At 45.0% G+C, this 18,255-nt stretch overlaps 1 protein-coding gene and 1 long non-coding RNA gene across 13 annotated transcripts in view; one reads left to right on the forward strand and one right to left on the reverse strand.

The window, feature by feature from the left end:
* LOC115142940 (neurofascin-like) overlaps positions 1–18,255 on the forward strand; it is a 147,922-nt gene that overhangs the window by 90,596 nt on the left and 39,071 nt on the right. For 7 of the 11 annotated variants that reach the window (XM_065001731.1, XM_065001737.1, XM_065001729.1 and 4 more), the window contains 12 exons: positions 547–652; positions 3,652–3,848; positions 3,976–4,098; positions 7,668–7,838; positions 8,856–8,906; positions 11,818–11,929; positions 12,289–12,470; positions 12,602–12,739; positions 12,910–13,053; positions 13,203–13,314; positions 17,343–17,509; positions 17,950–18,097. In XM_065001731.1, the coding sequence (XP_064857803.1) occupies positions 547–652; positions 3,652–3,848; positions 3,976–4,098; positions 7,668–7,838; positions 8,856–8,906; positions 11,818–11,929; positions 12,289–12,470; positions 12,602–12,739; positions 12,910–13,053; positions 13,203–13,314; positions 17,343–17,509; positions 17,950–18,097 (1,651 nt within the window). The remainder of the gene's footprint in view (positions 1–546; positions 653–3,651; positions 3,849–3,975; positions 4,099–7,667; positions 7,839–8,855; positions 8,907–11,817; positions 11,930–12,288; positions 12,471–12,601; positions 12,740–12,909; positions 13,054–13,202; positions 13,315–17,342; positions 17,510–17,949; positions 18,098–18,255) is intronic. The other 4 variants (XM_065001734.1, XM_065001738.1, XM_065001735.1 and 1 more) reach the window with 1 other exon arrangement.
* Positions 14,936–16,023, reverse strand: LOC135560217 (uncharacterized). Of its 2 annotated transcripts, none has more exons than XR_010458802.1 (2): positions 16,005–16,023; positions 14,936–15,328 (listed from the first exon to the last, which is right to left on the reverse strand). It is a non-coding gene; the product is annotated as an uncharacterized LOC135560217 (long non-coding RNA). The 2 variants fall into 2 exon arrangements; XR_010458803.1 differs by lacking the exon at positions 16,005–16,023 and adding an exon at positions 15,619–15,998.

The following is an 18,255-nucleotide window of genomic DNA, read 5'->3' on the forward strand; positions in this document are numbered from 1 at the left end:
CTTTCTTCCTTCACTCCTCCTGGATATGGCCACGGTGTGAGTGTGTGTGAGTGTGCTGTGGTGGTGTGTGTGGAGGGGGGGGGGGTGATGTGTATTGTCTGGTGCAATGTCTTTTATCTCCTAACACTAAACTGACACACCTGATTCAGCTCATCAAGGTCTTACTGTTTGTTTAGTTCATTAGGTGAACCAGGTGTGTTATAGTGCTTTGTTAGAACAAAAGCCTACACACACACACACGCGCGCACACACACACGCCCACCCACTGCAGCCCTCCAGCAGCAGGGTCGAAGAATGCTTCCTATACGTGTTCATGTTTTATATTTTTATTTTTAAATATACAGTAAATGCCTACTAGGGCTAGAGGTAAGTTAGAGGTTATGAACATTCTCTCTCTCGCTCTCTCTCAGTCCTTTGTCTCTCTCTTCCTCTCTCTCTCTTGGTACATTCTCTCTCTCTCTCGCTCTCTCTCTGTCCTTCGTCTCTCTCTTCCTCTCTCTCTCTCTCGGTACATTCTCTCTCTCCATTGTCTCGCTCTCTCTCCAGTGAAGCAGCCTCCCACCATTATGAAACAGTCGTTGAAGGACTACATTGTTGATCCCAGAGATAACATCATCATTGAGTGTGAGGCCAAGGGGAACCCCGTGCCAACGTGAGTTACACACAAAGACCTCCTCTCATCCCTCCATCCTTCCCTCTGTCCATCCGTCATCTATCGCTTCTCTCCTCCCTCCCTCCTCCATTCGGCTTGTCGTCTCTCATTTCCTGCACCCTCTCGCCTGCTTTGTCTCTCGCTCTCTCTCTCTCTCTCTCTCTCTCTCTCTCTCTCTCTCTCTCTCTCTTTCTCTGATCATTCTTTTGTCTTTTTGTTTGTGCTTGTTTTGTTCTCTCTCCATCCTGCATACTTTCCTACTCTGTCGTTATCTCACACTCTACCCCTCCTTTTCTCCCTGCTGGAGCTGGGTGTCTCCACTTGTTCTCGCTCTCATTCTTTCTCGCTCTCATATTCACTCTTTTTTTCTCCCTGTTATATCTTGTCTCACTTCTCTCAACCCCCCCTCTCGATCTGCCCTACTGTTACCTTACCATGGCCTTTCTCTCTCTCTCTCTCTCTCCCTCTCTGACGATGACAGTTATACAGGATGACAGTCATTAGTTTGAGCATGAATAGGTCAGCACTGCTCTGCCAGTGTGCCATCCTGCACCCCATTTCACCCCCTACCCTCCACCTTCAACCCCATTCCAACCCCCACCTGAACCTTGTCAGCATCCCAAACCCATCGCCTGCACTCCACCCACCCCTGCCCCTACCCCATACCCCATGACAGCCATCCAGCCACCCTCCATATTCCCAAGCTGACAAGTGCCCTGCTATCCAGACCTGACAAGTGCTTTCACCTTGCTTCCTCCTCTCTCTTCGCCCCCACTCCTCCCCTCGCCTGCTCCTCTCCCTTGTCCCTCCATCTCTGGTCATGTCATCACAATAGGAACACACTGAACTATGTTGCCTTTAACCCCCCTTCTCCAACTCCACCACCTCCTCCTCCTTCTCCTTCTCCCACTCCACCACCTCCTCTTCCTTCTCCAACTCCACCACCTCCTCCTCCTTCTCCTTCTCCCACTCCACCACCTCCTCCTCCTCCTCCTTCTCCCACTCCACCACCTCCTCCTTCTCCCACTCCACTACTTCCTCCTAATTCTCCCACACCACCACCTCCTCCTCCTTCTCCTTCTCCCACTCCACCACCTCCTCCTCCTTCTCCCACTCCACCACCTCCTCCTCCTTCTCCCACTCCACTACTTCCTCCTAATTCTCCCACTCCACCACCTCCTCCTCCTTCTCCCACTCCACTACTTCCTCCTAATTCTCCCACTCCACCACCTCCTCCCCTCCTCCACCACCTCCTCCCCCTCCTCCTCCCCCACACCAACTCACCAGCAGCACCCACACCACCCTCCCCTGTGCCTCAACCTGATATGCCAGCCTGTGTCCCCTTTAAACCATTATTCTACCTCCTCCTGTTCCCCTCATGCCATCAGATGGGCTAATACGGACCCACTTACACACACCCACACACAGACACACAGACACACACACGCACACACACCCACACACAGACCCACAGACACACACACACACACACACACACACACACACACACACACACACACACACACACACACACCCATGTAGGCCCTGACCAGCTGAGGACAGTGGTCTCATTCAGGGGTGCTTTTTGTTTGTTTCGAGGCACATTGAGGGTTTACATAACACACACTCATAACAAACACACAATACACACATAATACACACATACAAATGCACACACACACACCATTCAAAATCCTATTTTCCCTAACACATAATCCTAAACCTAACCCTAACCTGTACCCATACCCTAACCTTAACCCTAACCCTAACCTTGACTCAAAAACCTAACATCAACCCTAACCCTAAACTTAACCCTAGCTCCTAGCTCCTAACCTTAACCCTAAAACTAACCATAGTTCCTAACCCTTAACGTAATTCTAGCCCTAACATTAATTCTAATCTTAACACTAAACCCCCTAGAAATAGCATTTGACCTTGTGGAGACTAATAAAATGTCCCCAGTTGGTCAAATTTCTGTTTTTTTTACTATTCTTGTGGGGACTATTGGTCCCTACAAGAATAGTTAAACACACACACACACACACACACACACACACACACACACAACACACACACACACACACACACACACACACACACACACACACACACACACACACACACACACACACACACACACACACACACACACCTCTTTCCATTCCTAGGCAAGTCATTGTGCTAGAATGATGCGGCCAGTTTACTATTCATGCTCATGAATCATTCAGAGAGGGATCGCTCACTCATTCAGTCCCAATCAGTCCTGTTGGCTCCCATACAGCCTCCTAGAGATACACCCATTGTCCTGCTCTCGTTATGGTTCTATGACCCTGGTCCTACAGTCTGCCACAGACAGAGCTATGGGACTAGAATCGACTCTGTCTACTCTACTGTATGTTGAGTAAATATGACAGTAATCCCCTTTTCAAAATAGCAGCCCTAGCAGTTATGTAACCGCGTGCTTGTATTCATTCATTAACCAATCAGAAGTGCTTCTCAATCCAAAAACATTTTGTGTGGTTGCACAGACACAGATTAAGTCTTTTACTCCTGGCTCCCTAAAAGCTTTATCAAATCAAGAGTCTCCTTTGAAAGTGCTTTTTCATTTTAGGAGTCCTTAATCTGGAGTCCTTAATCTGGAGTCCTTAATCTGGAGTCTTTATTAATCTGTGTTCCGCGCAAATTGCTCAACTGCTCATTAGTGGTTGAGATAAAGAAGCATTAGACAATGCTTGACATAACAGACCTGGACCAGCTTCTCAGAGTAGGAGTGCTGATCTAGGAATAGTTCAGTCTTTTAGATCATAATACATAAGATTGCATGGACAGAGGGGACCTGATCCTGTACCGGGACACTTCATCTGAGACACTACATGAATACGGGCCCAGGACGAATTCCTGAAGAATTTAGACGTCTCTTACATCACTGACTACTCCTGCTTTCTAGTTCTAGGATTGACCCAGTTGTTGTGTTCTGTTCTGTTTCCATGGCGTCTCAGGTTCTCATGGCGACGGAACGGGAAGTTCTTCAATGTGGGGAAGGATCCGCGGGTGACGATGCGGAAGCGCTCAGGAACGCTGGAAATCAGCTTCCGGAGCGGAGGGAGGCCAGAGGACTACGAGGGGGAATACCAGTGTTTTGCCTCCAACAACTTTGGAACGGCGCTGACCAACAAGATCCTACTACGAGTGTCCAGTGAGGAGACTGTTGATATACACACATACACATGCACTCACACACACAAACACACACACACACATAGATAGATAGCAAGTGAATATGACTTGTAATAAGTATCTAAAACTTTCTCTCCCTCTGTCAGAGTCTCCTCTGTGGCCTAAGGAGGTGTTGGAGCCAGTGGTAGTGGGTGAGGGATCTCCCCTGGTCCTGGCCTGTAACCCTCCTCCTGGTCTGCCCCCTCCGCTCACCTTCTGGATGGACAGCGGTGAGAATAGCTCTCTGTCTGTCTGTCTGTCTGCCTGTCTGCCTGTCTGTCTGTCTGTCTGTCTGTCTGTCTGTCTGTCTGTCTGTCTTTCTCTCTGTCTGTCTTTCTCTCTGTCTGTCTGTCTATCTGTCTTTTTCTCTGTCTGTCTATTTCTCTGTCTGTCTTTCTCTCTGTCTGTCTATTTCTCTGTCTGTCTATTTCTCTGTCTGTCTTTCTCTCTGTCTGTCTTTCTCTCTGTCTGTCTGTCTTTCTCTCTGTCTCTCTCTCTTGCTCTCTTTATCTCTGACTGTCTCTCTCCCCTTTCATCTGACTCTGACTCTCTCCCCTTCTATCTGACTCTGACTGCCCCCCCCTCTCCCCCTCTATCTGACTCTGACTCCCCCCTCTCTCCCTCTATCTGACTCTGACTCTCTCCTCTTCTATCTGACTCTGACTCCCCCTCTCCCCCGCTATCTGACTCTGACTCTCTCCCCTTCTATCTAACGTTGACTCCCCCTCTCTCTCCCCTCTATCCTATCTGACTCTGACCCCCCCTCTCTCCCCTCTATCTGACTCTGACTCTCTCCCCTTCTATCTGACTCTGACCCCCCTCTCCCCTCTATCTGACTCTGACTCTCTCCCCTTCTATCTGACTCTGACTCCCCCTCTCTCCCCTCTATCTGACTCCCCCCTCTCTCTCCCCCTCTATCTGACTCTGACTCTGTCCCCCTCTATCTGACTCTCTCTCTACTCTCTCTTTATTGGCATAGGAAAAATATGTTAACATTGCCATAGCAAGTGAACTAGATAATAAACAAAAGTGAAATAAACAATAAATATGAACAGTAAACATTGCACTCACAAACATAAAAAAATAATAAAGACGTTATGAATGTGATATTAAGTGCAAATAGTTAAAGTACAAAATGGTGTTTGTTATTCACCGGTTGCCCTTTTCTTGTGGCAACAGGTCTCACTCTCTCAATTCAATTAAATGTGCTTTATTGGCATGACGTAACAATGTTTGGAGATTTACAATATTATCATAATTAAAATAGTCTTTCTCTGACAGTGTCTCTCTCTATGCCAGTCGTTTGACCTTTCAGCTCTTCTGTTTGGCCACTTGCTCTTTTATTCTCTCACTCACTCTTGTTCCTGTCTAGAAACCTTTAACACATTTCACTCTCAATCTGTCCTCTCTCTCTCTCTCTCTCTCTCTCTCTCTCTCTCTCTCTCTCTCTCTCTCTCTCTCTCTCTCTCTGTCCTCTTCTATAGCAGTGTGTGTTACTGCTGACCAACTGAAAATATGTCTGTGTGTGTCTGTGCATGCATGTGAATCTCTGACTTGACTGGGTAAAGAGCTGAGAGAGCAGAACCCAAGAGACGACAGAAGCCATTTTAAGAGCCCAGACTCAAGAGGTCCTTCACAGCTAATGGTGTCCACTATATTCTCCTCAGCCATTCAGTTCAGTTCAGTAAGGCTGTGTCCCAAATGGCACCCTAATGCCTATATAATGCACTACTTTTGACCAGGGCACGTAGGGCTCTGATCGAAAGTAGTGCACTATGTGGGGAAAAGCATGCCATTTGGGAAGCAGTTTTAATCTTTATTAGACATGCTGAGCATTAGCCATGGGGCCACTATGAACAGAATACTTACAATAGATTAGAAAATACAGTGATCATATTATTATAGCACATTGTCCATTCGCAATTGCACACCACCACTTCATGATACCACTGGCTGGGTTATGATTGGACCTCGGGCATCGTCATGACAACCAGATTGGCCCGTTTCGCTCTTTATAGTTACCGAGTATGTGATCATCTGTCGGGAGCATCTTGTTGTGTTAGGAGTTAACATTAACACAGTGCCCCACACACTACACTAGAGCTGACCTAGCTGGCACCATAGATATAGAACCCTAGATAGGATATATTGTCTATGGCTGGCACCACTGGCTGCCACTGTGTCCAGACATTGCTAGAGGGGACAGGCATGGTACTCTGTTACATGTTACATACAGTCGTGACCAAAAGTTTTGAGAATTACACAAATATTAATTTTCACAAAGTCTGCTGCCTCAGTTTGTATGATGGCAATTTGCATATACTCCAGAATGTTATGAAGAGGGATCAGATGACGAGGACAAGGCTGGAGATCACTCTGTCATGCTGATTGAGTTCGAATAACAGACTGGAAGCTTCAAAAGGAGGGTGGTGCTTAGAATCATTGTTCTTCCTCTGTCAATCAAGGTTACCTGCAAGGAAACACGTGCCGTCTTCATTGCTTTGCACAAAAAGGGCTTGCAGGCAAGGATATTGCTGCCGGTAAGATTGCACCTAAATCAACCATTTATCGCATCATCAAGAACTTCAAGGAGAGCGGTTCAACTGTTTTGAAGAAGGCTTCAGGGCTCCCAAGAAAGTCCAGCAAGCACCAGGACCATCTCCTAATGTTGATTCAGCTGTGCATCTGCACGCACAGTGAGGCAAAGACTTTTGGAGGATGGCCTGGTGTCAAGAAGGGCAGCAAAGAAGCCACTACTCTCCAGGAAAAACATCAGGGACAGACTGATATTCTGCAAAAGGTTCAGGGATTGGACTGCTGAGGACTGGGGTAAAGTCATTTTCTCTGATGAATCCCCTTTCCGATTGTTTGGGACATCCGGAAAAAAAGCTTGTCCGGAGAAGACAAGGTGAGCGCTACCATCAGTCCTGTGTCATGCCAACAGTAAAGCATCCTGAGACCATTCATGTGTGGGGTTGCTTCTCAGCCAAAGGAGTGGGCTCACTCACAATTTTGCCTAAGAACACTGCCATGAATAAAGAATGGTACCAACACATCCTCCGAGAGCAACTTCTCCCAACCATCCAGGAACAGTTGGTGACGAACGATGCCTTTTCCAGCATGATGGAGCACCTTGCCGTAAGGCAAAAGTGATAACTAAGTGGCTCGGGGAACAAAACATCGATATTTTGGGTCCATGGCCAGGAAACTCCCCAGACCTTAATCCCACTGAGAACTTGTGGTCAATCCTCAAGAGGTGGGTGGACAAACAGAACCCACAAATTCTGACAAACTCCAAGCATTTATTATGCAAGAATGGGCAGCCATCAGTCAGAATGTGGCCCAGAAGTTAATTGACAGCATGCCAGGGCGGATTGCAGAGGTGTTGAAAAGAATGTAATTGTCAATAAAAGCCTTTGACACTTCTGAAATGTTTGTAATAATACTTCAGTATTCCATAGAAACATCTGACTAAAATATCTAAAGACACTGAGGCAGCAAACTTTGTGAAAATTTATATTTGTGTCATTCTCAAAAAATTTGGCCACGACTGTACACTCAGCCGGGGCCAGACTAGTTAGAAGGTCAAGCCAATGAGACTAGGTTTCGTTTTTCCATTTCACATGAGATACAGGCTACTCATTTTGGCCAGTCCAGTGGATGCCTCTGAAATAAGATCATGTTATGGTTGATTATGAAGCATGAAGTCTAAATTACTTAGTATGTCTCCCTCCCTCCCTCCCTCCCTCCCTCCCTCCCTCCCTCCCTCCCTCCCTCCCTCCCCTCCCTCCCTTCACAGCCATGATGCCTATAACCCAGGACAAGCGTGTGTCCATGGGTCTGAATGGAGACCTGTATTTCTCTAATGTGCTGGCTAAAGACTCCCACACAGACTACAGCTGCAACGCCCGATTCCTCTTCACCCACACTATCCAGCAGAAGAACCCCTTCACACTCAAAGTGCAGACCAGTAAGTAGGCTACACACACACACACACACACACACACACACACACACACACACACACACACACACACACACACACACACACACACACACACACACACACACACACAGGCTTTGAATGTAGCCATGGTCTATTGCTCTGTTCAGATGGGATCTTTTACTACCTGGTCAACCAGTGTGCCTCATATTATACACTTAGTGTAGAGAGTAGATTGACCAGGTGAAAGCTATGATCCCTTATTGATGTCACTTGTTAAATCCACTTCAATCAGTGTAGATGAAGGGGAGGAGACAGATTAAAGAAGGATTTTTAAGCCTTGAGACAATTGAGACATGGATTGTGTATGTGTGCCATTCGCAGGGTGAATGGGCAAGACAAAAGATTTAAGGGCCTTTGATGGTAGCTTTTCACGCTCAACAGTTTCCCATGTGTATCAAGAATGGTCCACCACACAAAGGACATCCAGCCAACATGACACAACTGTGGGAAGCATTGGAATCAACATGGGCCAGCATCCCTGTGGAAAGCTTTCTACACCTTGTTGAGTCCATTCCCCTACGAATTAAGACTTGTTCTGTGGGCAAAAGGGGGTGCAATTCAATATTAGGAAGGTGTTCCCAAAGTTTTGTACTTTCAGTGTATATGAGAAATAGGATGCCTCCATCTACAGGTGGCCTGGTGCCATGACATGTACAATATTTCATCAGGACATTCTCCTTTGTTCCTCAGTGTGAGCTGTTGTGCCTGTGTTCTCTTCCAGCAGTGATTGTCGTCTACGTGTCCTGGAAGCTGCTTTCTTTACAGTTGACATTAAAGTTGATATCTCTCTTTTTCTGAAGCAGGGACGAAAGGAGCTCTTCAGTTTCTACGATTTTCTTAGAGCTGGAAAGGCTATGTAGTTGTGAGTGTTGGCATGCGTGTGTGTGCATAATTGTGTGTGTGTGTGTGTGTGTGTGTGTGTGTTTACGTGTGTGTTTGCGTGTTCTGCACGCTGACTGCTGTGTGTGTGTGTGTTTTCAGAGGAGCCGTATAATGACACTTCCTCTGTCAACTCCACTGACCCGTACGGTGGTGAGTCTAGTCCAGACACGCTCTCTTCCTTTTCCTCCCATTCTTCACCCCCAGCAGTACCGTGTCACTCTCATAACACCGTTCTACCACTGTAGTCTAGCCTGCACATGCTAACCAGTCAGTTGAATGACTCAGTTATCAACAAAGCTAGCACCGTATAGCCTAGCCTGTTAATCCTTCAGCTCAATGGATGTCTTAACATCACAGCTAGCTAACACAGCTAGCCATGTAGCCTGCTAATCAGTCAGCTCAATGGATATGCGACCAACATAGCTAGCTAACACAGCTAACAACACAGCCTAGCCTCAATGGATGCTGTTAGCAACCTTTTTCACAGACTGATATTGCTTTTTATAGCAGAGACTTTAACCTCAACCCTGGCCTCATAACCAGCCAGCTCAGCCTTACTAAACTCAATTTAATTCAAGCGTGGGGTGTTTTATTTACCCACCCTGCTGTTTTCAATGACACTCACCCTGACCAAGACCTCTCACTGCCAGAATACAACCGTGTTGATTTGCCCATAAGGTCCTTTATCCTAGCATAACCTCTAATTCTCCCTTCAGCTGACTCATTGCATATGCGGTAACTCAGCAGCTGTACAGACAAAAGGCCAGTTTGTCCCTTAACTCAACCAATGTCAAGCCTGGCTTTAGAGCCCCTCCAAACTAAGTCAGTGGTGACAGCAGAGCTTTGGAGAATCTCCCTGTGGTACTCTAGAGGCTAGCACTGCAAAAAAAAGGGATTAGAAAAGGTCTCCTCGAAAGACGTCTCTTTGTTCTCTGACATCCTCTTGGTCTCTCTCTTCTCTGACATCCTCTTGGTCTCTCTCTTCTCTGACATCCTCTTGGTCTCTCTGTTCTCTGACATCCCCTTGGTCTCTCTGTTCCTAGGCCGTCGTTGAAAATAATAATTTGTTCTTAAAATGAACTGACTTGCCTAGTTAAATAAAGGTCAAATAAGAATAAATGAAAATACCTCCTACTGCTCCTATTCCTACTGCTTATCATAAAGCCCTTAACCCAAACCCAATCCACAGCCAGCCTATATAGCCAGAGGGGGAACCAGTGGCATATGTTCTAACTACTCTGGCTCTAGGGAGTAGGCCTGGGAGGGGTGGCATGTGTACCATTGTGAGGCGACTCTCATAGGAACAAAATGGGGACAGACACCGTGACCCTCTTTGGGACGGTCGTGTGGCAGAGGTATAAGAGAGGGATTATCCTAAACCATGCATGCAAGAAATAGCATCTGTATTCATGATATGTTCATTAATAGTTATAAGCTTGCAAATGCAAATGTGCACGTAGGCGTGGTCACACACACACAGGGAGAGGATGGGAGCGGGTTGGAGCTGTACCACCTGTCTCTCTTACACACACACACACACACACACACACACACACACACACACACACACACACACACACACACACACACACACACACACACACACACACACACACACACACACACACAGTTGTAGTAAGCTTATCCCTGGGGGCTAGGTCTAGTTTTCCTCAGGGGTTGCAGTGCACCATGGGAGGATCCCGTTCAAGCGGTGCCATTGGCTGCACGTTGCCATGGCTGTGCATTACCACGGCTATAATGTCACTTGTCGCGGTGATGGCGTACATATGTCCTCTGCCAGTTGTCTGCACTAATCCCAGAGACCCTCTCTCCTCTCCAAGTGTCACTAACAATAGCACATCTCTGTTTTCAGTGCTCTGGAGATGCTAACTGCTAACACATGCTTTAATCCCATACAGATCAGATCTGCATCACGAAAGAAGCTAACGTGTGCCTGGTTCATTATAGCTCTGTTACTCTTAAGCTAATTCTGTTGACTGGCGGCTAACCTTCTAACTTACCCAACCTAATGTATTTAGTGTTTGGTAACACTGACTATGGGCAGAGATGTTTTAATGTGTTTACTGTGAGGAAATGCTGTATTTATATGCGTATGATGTTTGAGTTGTTGGGTAAGTATAATACATATATAGTAAATCTATAATGAATTGAAATGGATCTGAGGTGGGTTTTGGTCAAGTGCAACGCAACAAGCAGTTAAACAGCTCACAGCCACAAGTGTGGTACTATTCCTACTGATCTATGTGTAAACACAACATGCCTCACTCAACATTTCTGCTACATTGTCTTTAAGAGTATAAATCCCTTAATGACCGAACTCTGAACCTGACTCAGAGCTCAGAAGGTTCTGGAAGGGATCCAAACGTTGAAGGGATTTAACATCAGCTAAATGCTTAAGCCATGTACTGGGGTTGTTACATGAAGCACACCACTGAAATATATGAACTCAGTGGCCCGATATATGCTCTTTTAACTATATCAAACGATTTCCTTCTAAGCAGAGAAGGAAAGGGAATAAGAAGCAATATGTTTTCTCTGTGATTCATCAGGACTGGTTTTGATGTCAGTCTTTTTTTATTTAAAGTCTCTGGTCTCGGTTCACGTAATTGTGATTCTCTGGCGGACTGAAAGTGGGAGATCAATGCTGTTGTTGTTTCTTCTTCTCTGGTTTAAATGGCTGCCCTCCAGGGGGGGTGAGAGACAAAGGAACAACTAACAGGGTGATATGGCTACGGAACAAACCGGAAAACAAGCCAAAGCTGAGGGGGGCAACTGAAAGATAACGATGAGAACATTCTACGGATGTAGATGAACCGTTTCATCCGTTTGCTTGGCAGAGACGCTGGGCATGGAAGCATGAAAATAATAAACCGATTAGTTTGTGCTCTGTCTCATATCTTTATAAGGAGCTGGTACACCTACTGTGTCGGACGTGACTCATGGATTAAACATAAACTCCAATCATTGTGTTTGATTAGAATTGAGATGAAGGTTGAATGTATTGTGTGGGTGTGTTAACCCCTTCCTCTCCTGTCCCCAGGTCGTAAGGTAGCAGAGACCACCCCTAACTTCCTCTCCCCCACGGGGAGTGACAGCTCGAGGATGGTGATGAGAGGAGAAAAGTTAAAGCTGGAGTGTATCGCTTCCGGAGTGTGAGTGGCGGAAACAGGCACACACACACGTACACACACGTACACACACGTACAAACACACACACAAACACACACACACACACACACACACACGTACAAACACACACACACACACACACACGTACAAACACACACACACACGCACACGCACACACACGCACACACACACACACACAAACACACACACACACACACACACACACACACACACACACACACACACACACACACACACACACACACACACACACACACACACACACAATCTATCTTTTATCAGGAAAAATAACACCTCATCTCACCCCCTATTCCCTCTCCCATCTCACCCACTCTTTCCCTTCCCTCCCTCCCTCTCTCAGTCCAACTCCCAGTATAAAGTGGTTTAAGAAGGGGGGAGACCTGAACCAGAAGGTGAAACTAGACAACTTCAATAAGACTCTGCGTATCGACAGTGTGTCAGAGGAGGACGCAGGGGAGTACATGTGTATGGCCAACAATCAGATAGGAAGCATCCGACACTCCATCTACGTCCAGGTTAAAGGTAAGGAGGGGAGGGGTGTGTGTGTTGCCATGCATGTGAGCGTCCGGGTGGGTGTTGCATGTGTTTTGCGTACGTGCGTGTCGATCTGTTTGGTTGACCATCTGACCGATGGCGTCTCTTGTACCCAACAGCGGCTCCCTATTGGCTGGACCAGCCGTCCAATCTGGTGCTAGCGCCGGATGAGAACGGTCGTCTGGTGTGTCGGGCCAATGGAAACCCCAAACCTCACATCGAGTGGCTGGTCAACGGAGGGCCGATCAACAGCAATAGTGAGTCCTTCACAACCCATTCAACATCATTCATCAGCCATGGAAATACTATCAAAATAAGCCAACTCAAATCAGCTGCTTCCACATCCAGCCTGTTTTTACATTTTACATTATCTCTCTTTCTCTGTCTCTCTTTTCTCTCTCTCTCCTCCTTTCTCCCCCTCTTCCAGGCTCCTTGCCCAACCCTAGCAGAAAGGTGGAAGGTGACACCATCATGTTCCGCTCCGTTCAGATCGGCAGCAGCGCTGTGTACCAGTGTAATGCATCCAATGACCATGGTTACTTGCTGGCCAACGCATTCATTAGCATACTGGGTAAGAAAGAGAGTGGTGATGATGGTTATGATGATGAGTAATGAAGCTATAATTAAATGGGACTAAATATGTAAATGTATTATGTCTCTCTCTCTTCCTCTCCCTCTCTTCCTCTCTCTTTCTCTCTCTCTCTTCCTCTCTCTCTGTAGACATGGCCCCCAGAATGCTGGGTCCTAAGAACCAGCTGATAAAGGTGATAGAGAACAACAGAACCTTCCTGGACTGTCCCTATTTTGGCTCGCCACTTCCTGAGCTACGCTGGTGAGTTTAGTTTAGTTCATTAGGATCTCCATTAGCTGTAGTGCAACATCTACTCTTCCAGTGGTCCACACAAAAAAAAAATGCATATACTAGTGAGTATGGAAAGAAAGACCCAGATAGAATAGATACCTTACCTCCTGAGGAGATATGAGTGCAAAAAGTTTAAAAGTTGTGTGTGTGGGTACGTGTATGGATGTGCGTGTCAGGGGTTGGAACCACATTTTTTTTCAATTGTTTTGTTCTGAACTGAGCCACTATTTTTGGGGGGTTCCGTTACACTCTTCCGACTAGTAAAATAGTGTTCTGAACTGGTTCGAACCCCCAAAAAGTACTGGTTTATATTGTTTCTTTCTATTCCCTTTTAACCTGTGAAATCAACAGTTGTAGCTCATTAATTAATCAATCGGTGCGGATAGAGCAGGCAAGCTAGTTGTGTAGATGATAGAGAGACCAGCAGAAAATGGACACAATTCAATGGATATCAATCAACAAAGAGGTAAGACTATGCTGTGACTGCAGATGACTGACTTGTGTAGAGTTGCCTATGCGCAAGATGTGACTGAAATTTTACGGGGCGGGAAGAGAGTGAGAGGGTTGAGGAACAGGCTTGAAGCGCTAGGCATCTTGTTATGACATGCATTATCTGAACTAGGTCCACAGAATTATACCTGGGAGCAGCATCTAGGAAGGAACTTTGAATTTCCTTTAACCCTTTCACACGTACCATCACACGGGTGTGATCGTTCTACAGTGGTCCCTGAAGCGTCACACCTGTGTGTTTAGAACACTCATTTAGAATGCTAGTTTAGAACGGCAGTTTCGGAATGACGCAACAATCAGCGTTTGAGCTGGCCACACTTTTTTCAGAAACTATTTACACAAACACAGTCCTTACAAAGTTATGTCCAGAATGTCAGCAGTTTATTTTTGGATGGATTGTTCAGATATTCACAGAAGATATAGCATAACACAATCATCCTAACCGGAAAAATGTAGGCTACATTTGTCCTAGCGCTGAGGAAAGATTGACCCAACACAAGCAGTCATATTTTCTAACTCTCGGCTGACGTAAACTACAATATGAATTAGCTAATAGCAATTACTGTATATAATTAATCACATCACGGGTGAGTGAGCTCACCATTGATCGAAATAACTAGGTAAAACACTTTATAGAAATCGAAAGTAATCCGACATTAGTTTCAGTGCGCAGCCATGCATTTTTCCTCACAGAAACCGAAGATAATAAGAGAAGACGAGATGAGTTTGGTCTGTTTGTAGTATGCATGTTGAAGGGGTGTGTCATCTACCGTCGTTCACATTCCACCATGAATTTCCGGAAGTCCTCAAAAAATTAGTGAACTCTTACTCACCTCATTTTGTTATAACATCTTTGGTCAAACAGACGTGAATCCCAGAATGCATTGTATGTCAACAAACATGGATACACAGCTGGAATTAGCTTAGCTCATCATAATCAGTACAACCTTCAAAAGGTATTTTACACACATAATATGTGCCCATTACAATCTGTGCAAGAATCGGAATGCATGATTTGTCACCTAGAATTGAAAACATGTGAATAAAATCGTAAATACACAAATAATTACCACACAAAACATTTTCTGATAGTGATTTATTGATACAAGTAGCGCGTGCCGGCAGTCAACCACGTAACCTCCCACTCTGCGCCATTCAGTGTTGTTGCAGCCATGATACTATGCCTTAGAGATGGGGGTGGAAATGCAGTTGTTGTTCAGTCACTGCATGGATATTAAATATGGGTTATGCATATTCAGTTTTTTGTCCTCTAGTAAAACAAGTTGTTGAACCAACTACCAGTACTGCAATAAAATAGATTAATATTACATATTGGCATATGTGTTTTCTTGCTGTGTTTTCATCCAGTACAACTGTTAAGGAGTGTACGTTAGCATACAAAAGCTGTCCTCATTCTTCAGCTCCAAAGATGTCCAGCTCCAGTTATGATATTGACAAATAATGTTTCTGGTTTCTGAAAGTACAGAATAAAGAGGAATTATTCATTAGAATACAATATAAGGATATAGCAATAAAACAATACTACAAAAAGTAACATAATAAACACTGCTATAAAAAAATAGTTTATTGCATTGACAAAATCACAGATTTGAGTTATAACAGTAAGAAATTAACTTTTGAGCTCCACAAGGGGGCAAGGCAGGGCAGAACAGAGCTATGCTGAATAGACCAAATAAACAAACCATGGTCATATCTTTTATTTATTTAACTAGGCAAGTAATTTAAGAACAAATTAGTATTTACAATGATGGCCTACACCGGCCAAACTCGGACAACGCTGGGCCAATTGTGCGCTGCAATATGGGACGCCCAATCACAGCCAGTTGTGATACAGCCTGGATTTGAACCAGGGTGTCTGTAGTGCCATAGACCGCTGCGCCACTTGGAAGTCATAAGGCCAGGGTAGCTTCAAAATACAACACAAGCTAATAGTTTTCTGACGCAACTAGCATCGTTTTACAGAGCTAATAGAATAATGTAGCTAGGTAAGCATGATTGACAATAACACCATAAAGGTTATAACATGTGTAACGTTACCTCACGTGTCCGCAGTTATAAGGAATATATTATGATCTACAGCTACAGCAGAAACTATTATTATAACTATTATAACGTAATAAGGCACTTACTTTGATGGAAACGCAGCCTATTTGAACCAGGGAGTCTGTAGTGACGCCTCTAGTACTGATGTGCTGTGCCTTTGACCGCTGCACCACTTGAGAGTCATAAGGCCATGGTAGCTTCAAAATGCAACACAAGATAATACTTCTCTGACGCATTTAGCATTGTTTTACAGAGCTAATAGAAGAATGTGGCTACGTAAGCACGATTGACTATAACACCATAAAGGTTATAAAATGAGTAACGTTACCTCACGTGTCGGTGATAAAGAATATACACAAATATATTATGCTCCATACATACAGTACGCTACAATAGAAATGTGGAATAGAAAATGTGAACACGTGTGCAGATCCTGTTCTGACGGGAGATGAGCAAATGTCTGCAGACGTGAACTGCACAAACAATTGGGTAGTGCTTGGGGAATTTTGTCCGTGTCAGAAATGTCCCAAAAATGTAATTATCCGCAAAAGTAAAAATGACTATTTTTATGTGAATGAATGAGGAGGCGTAACACACCTAAATTCAAACTGTTTTTAGAAAATAAAAACTTGTTTGAAAATCATTTGAAATTGAAGTTAAAACAACCTATAAATATAAACAGGCTGCGTGCTTTAGTTTGAGGGCAGCGCGGATAAAATGTACTGTTACGTATCAATCACATTCTGGAATGGAGAGAACATTCTAACATCACGTGCATAAAAAAACTCACGCTGGGCGACCGTTAGAGATATTTGGAACTCACGCATGAAAGGGTTAAGCTAGCTAGATAACAAGTTTGAGCTAACTAGCTAACGAGCTTGAACTAGCTAGCTAACAAGCTTGAGCTAGCAAGCTCAAAGGACATTTAAAGTGCCTTCATAGAAGCTGCACCAGAATTAAAAACACTGATTTTCTTTTTGTAGTTAATAAATCCAATGTTAAATGTGATAACTAGGCCTATAATGTTCTTAACTAGCATTGAACAAGTGAATCCTTTCTTCTCTACCTAATAAAAAATCTCTCTTCCTATCTTTTCACACTTCTAACGTCAGTATATTAGCTTATGCTTTTCAGGGGGGAGGGGCAGGTAGCCTAAACACACACACGCACTGGCAGAGATTTTCAGCTTGCAGGCAGATGCTGGAATAAGATTCTGAGTGACAGAGTGAGGGCTTTGCATAGGAGTGTTGTTGCGTTTTGTTGTGGAACTAGAAAAGAAATGCCTGCAACGTAAAATAACGTTACTGACCGGTTTCCGTGCTTTTAAAATAATGGAACAGTACGGATCATGTTCCGTTTCTGATACTTGAAAAAAGTGTGTCTTACGCTGAGTATTTTCCCCCTCTGTGTTTGTGCCCATAAAGGTTTAAGAATGGTCAAGGAAGTGGTCTGGACGGTGGTCACTATCGGGTCTACATCAACGGGACCCTAGAGATCAAGCGTGCACGGGCTGAGGACCAGGGGACCTACACCTGCGTGGCCAGGAACATCCTGGGCAAGGAGGAGAACCAGGTCCGCCTGGAGGTCAAAGGTTAGAGAGCAACCAATCACATCACAGCACACCATCCTTCTTCTTCCTCGGTGCCAAATAGTCCCTGTGTTGTCGCCAAACAGTTCTAAGTGCCTTATCAACCCATGTGATTTTGGATTGAATCTTCCATCCTCTCTAAAGATTTGTATCACACCTCGGACCTTTCCTTTCTCAGAGCAGACGACATTTCTTAGAGGTTCGCATTGGACATTCATATTCAGCAGTGCATTTGTCATTCTCATTCATCCCATGTCATAAGAAAGTGGCCTTAATAACATCCCATATCATGAGAAAGCGACTGTTCATATTACTGAGTTGCAGCTGATCGGAAATTCCACGAATGTGTTTGTCAGGGATCAAGGAGAACATTGCCTTCCTTATATCCCCACTTATTGTCCCGGATGTGCATGCGTGTGTGCTGTTTCCCGGGTGTGTTTCAGAGCCGACCCGTATCGTCAGGGCTCCAGAGCACCAGTCAGCCATCAGAGGCACCATGGCTCGTTTCGACTGCCGGGTCAAATCAGACCTCACCCTGCCCATCACTGTTACCTGGCTGAAGGATGACAAGCCTCTCTCCCTGGGATCGAGGTAAAACACACCCCAAAACACAATCAACAACAGATTTCTGTAACTTTGTTGTCCCCTGTGTGACATGTGATGAATTGTACACGATTGATCAATAGTAAGGTAAAGTTAAAGTGTGATAATGGAGTGATAATGTTGTAATAATGTTGTAATAAGTACTA

This window comes from Oncorhynchus nerka, linkage group LG15, assembly GCF_034236695.1.
Source record: "Oncorhynchus nerka isolate Pitt River linkage group LG15, Oner_Uvic_2.0, whole genome shotgun sequence".
Taxonomy (NCBI): domain Eukaryota; kingdom Metazoa; phylum Chordata; class Actinopteri; order Salmoniformes; family Salmonidae; genus Oncorhynchus; species Oncorhynchus nerka.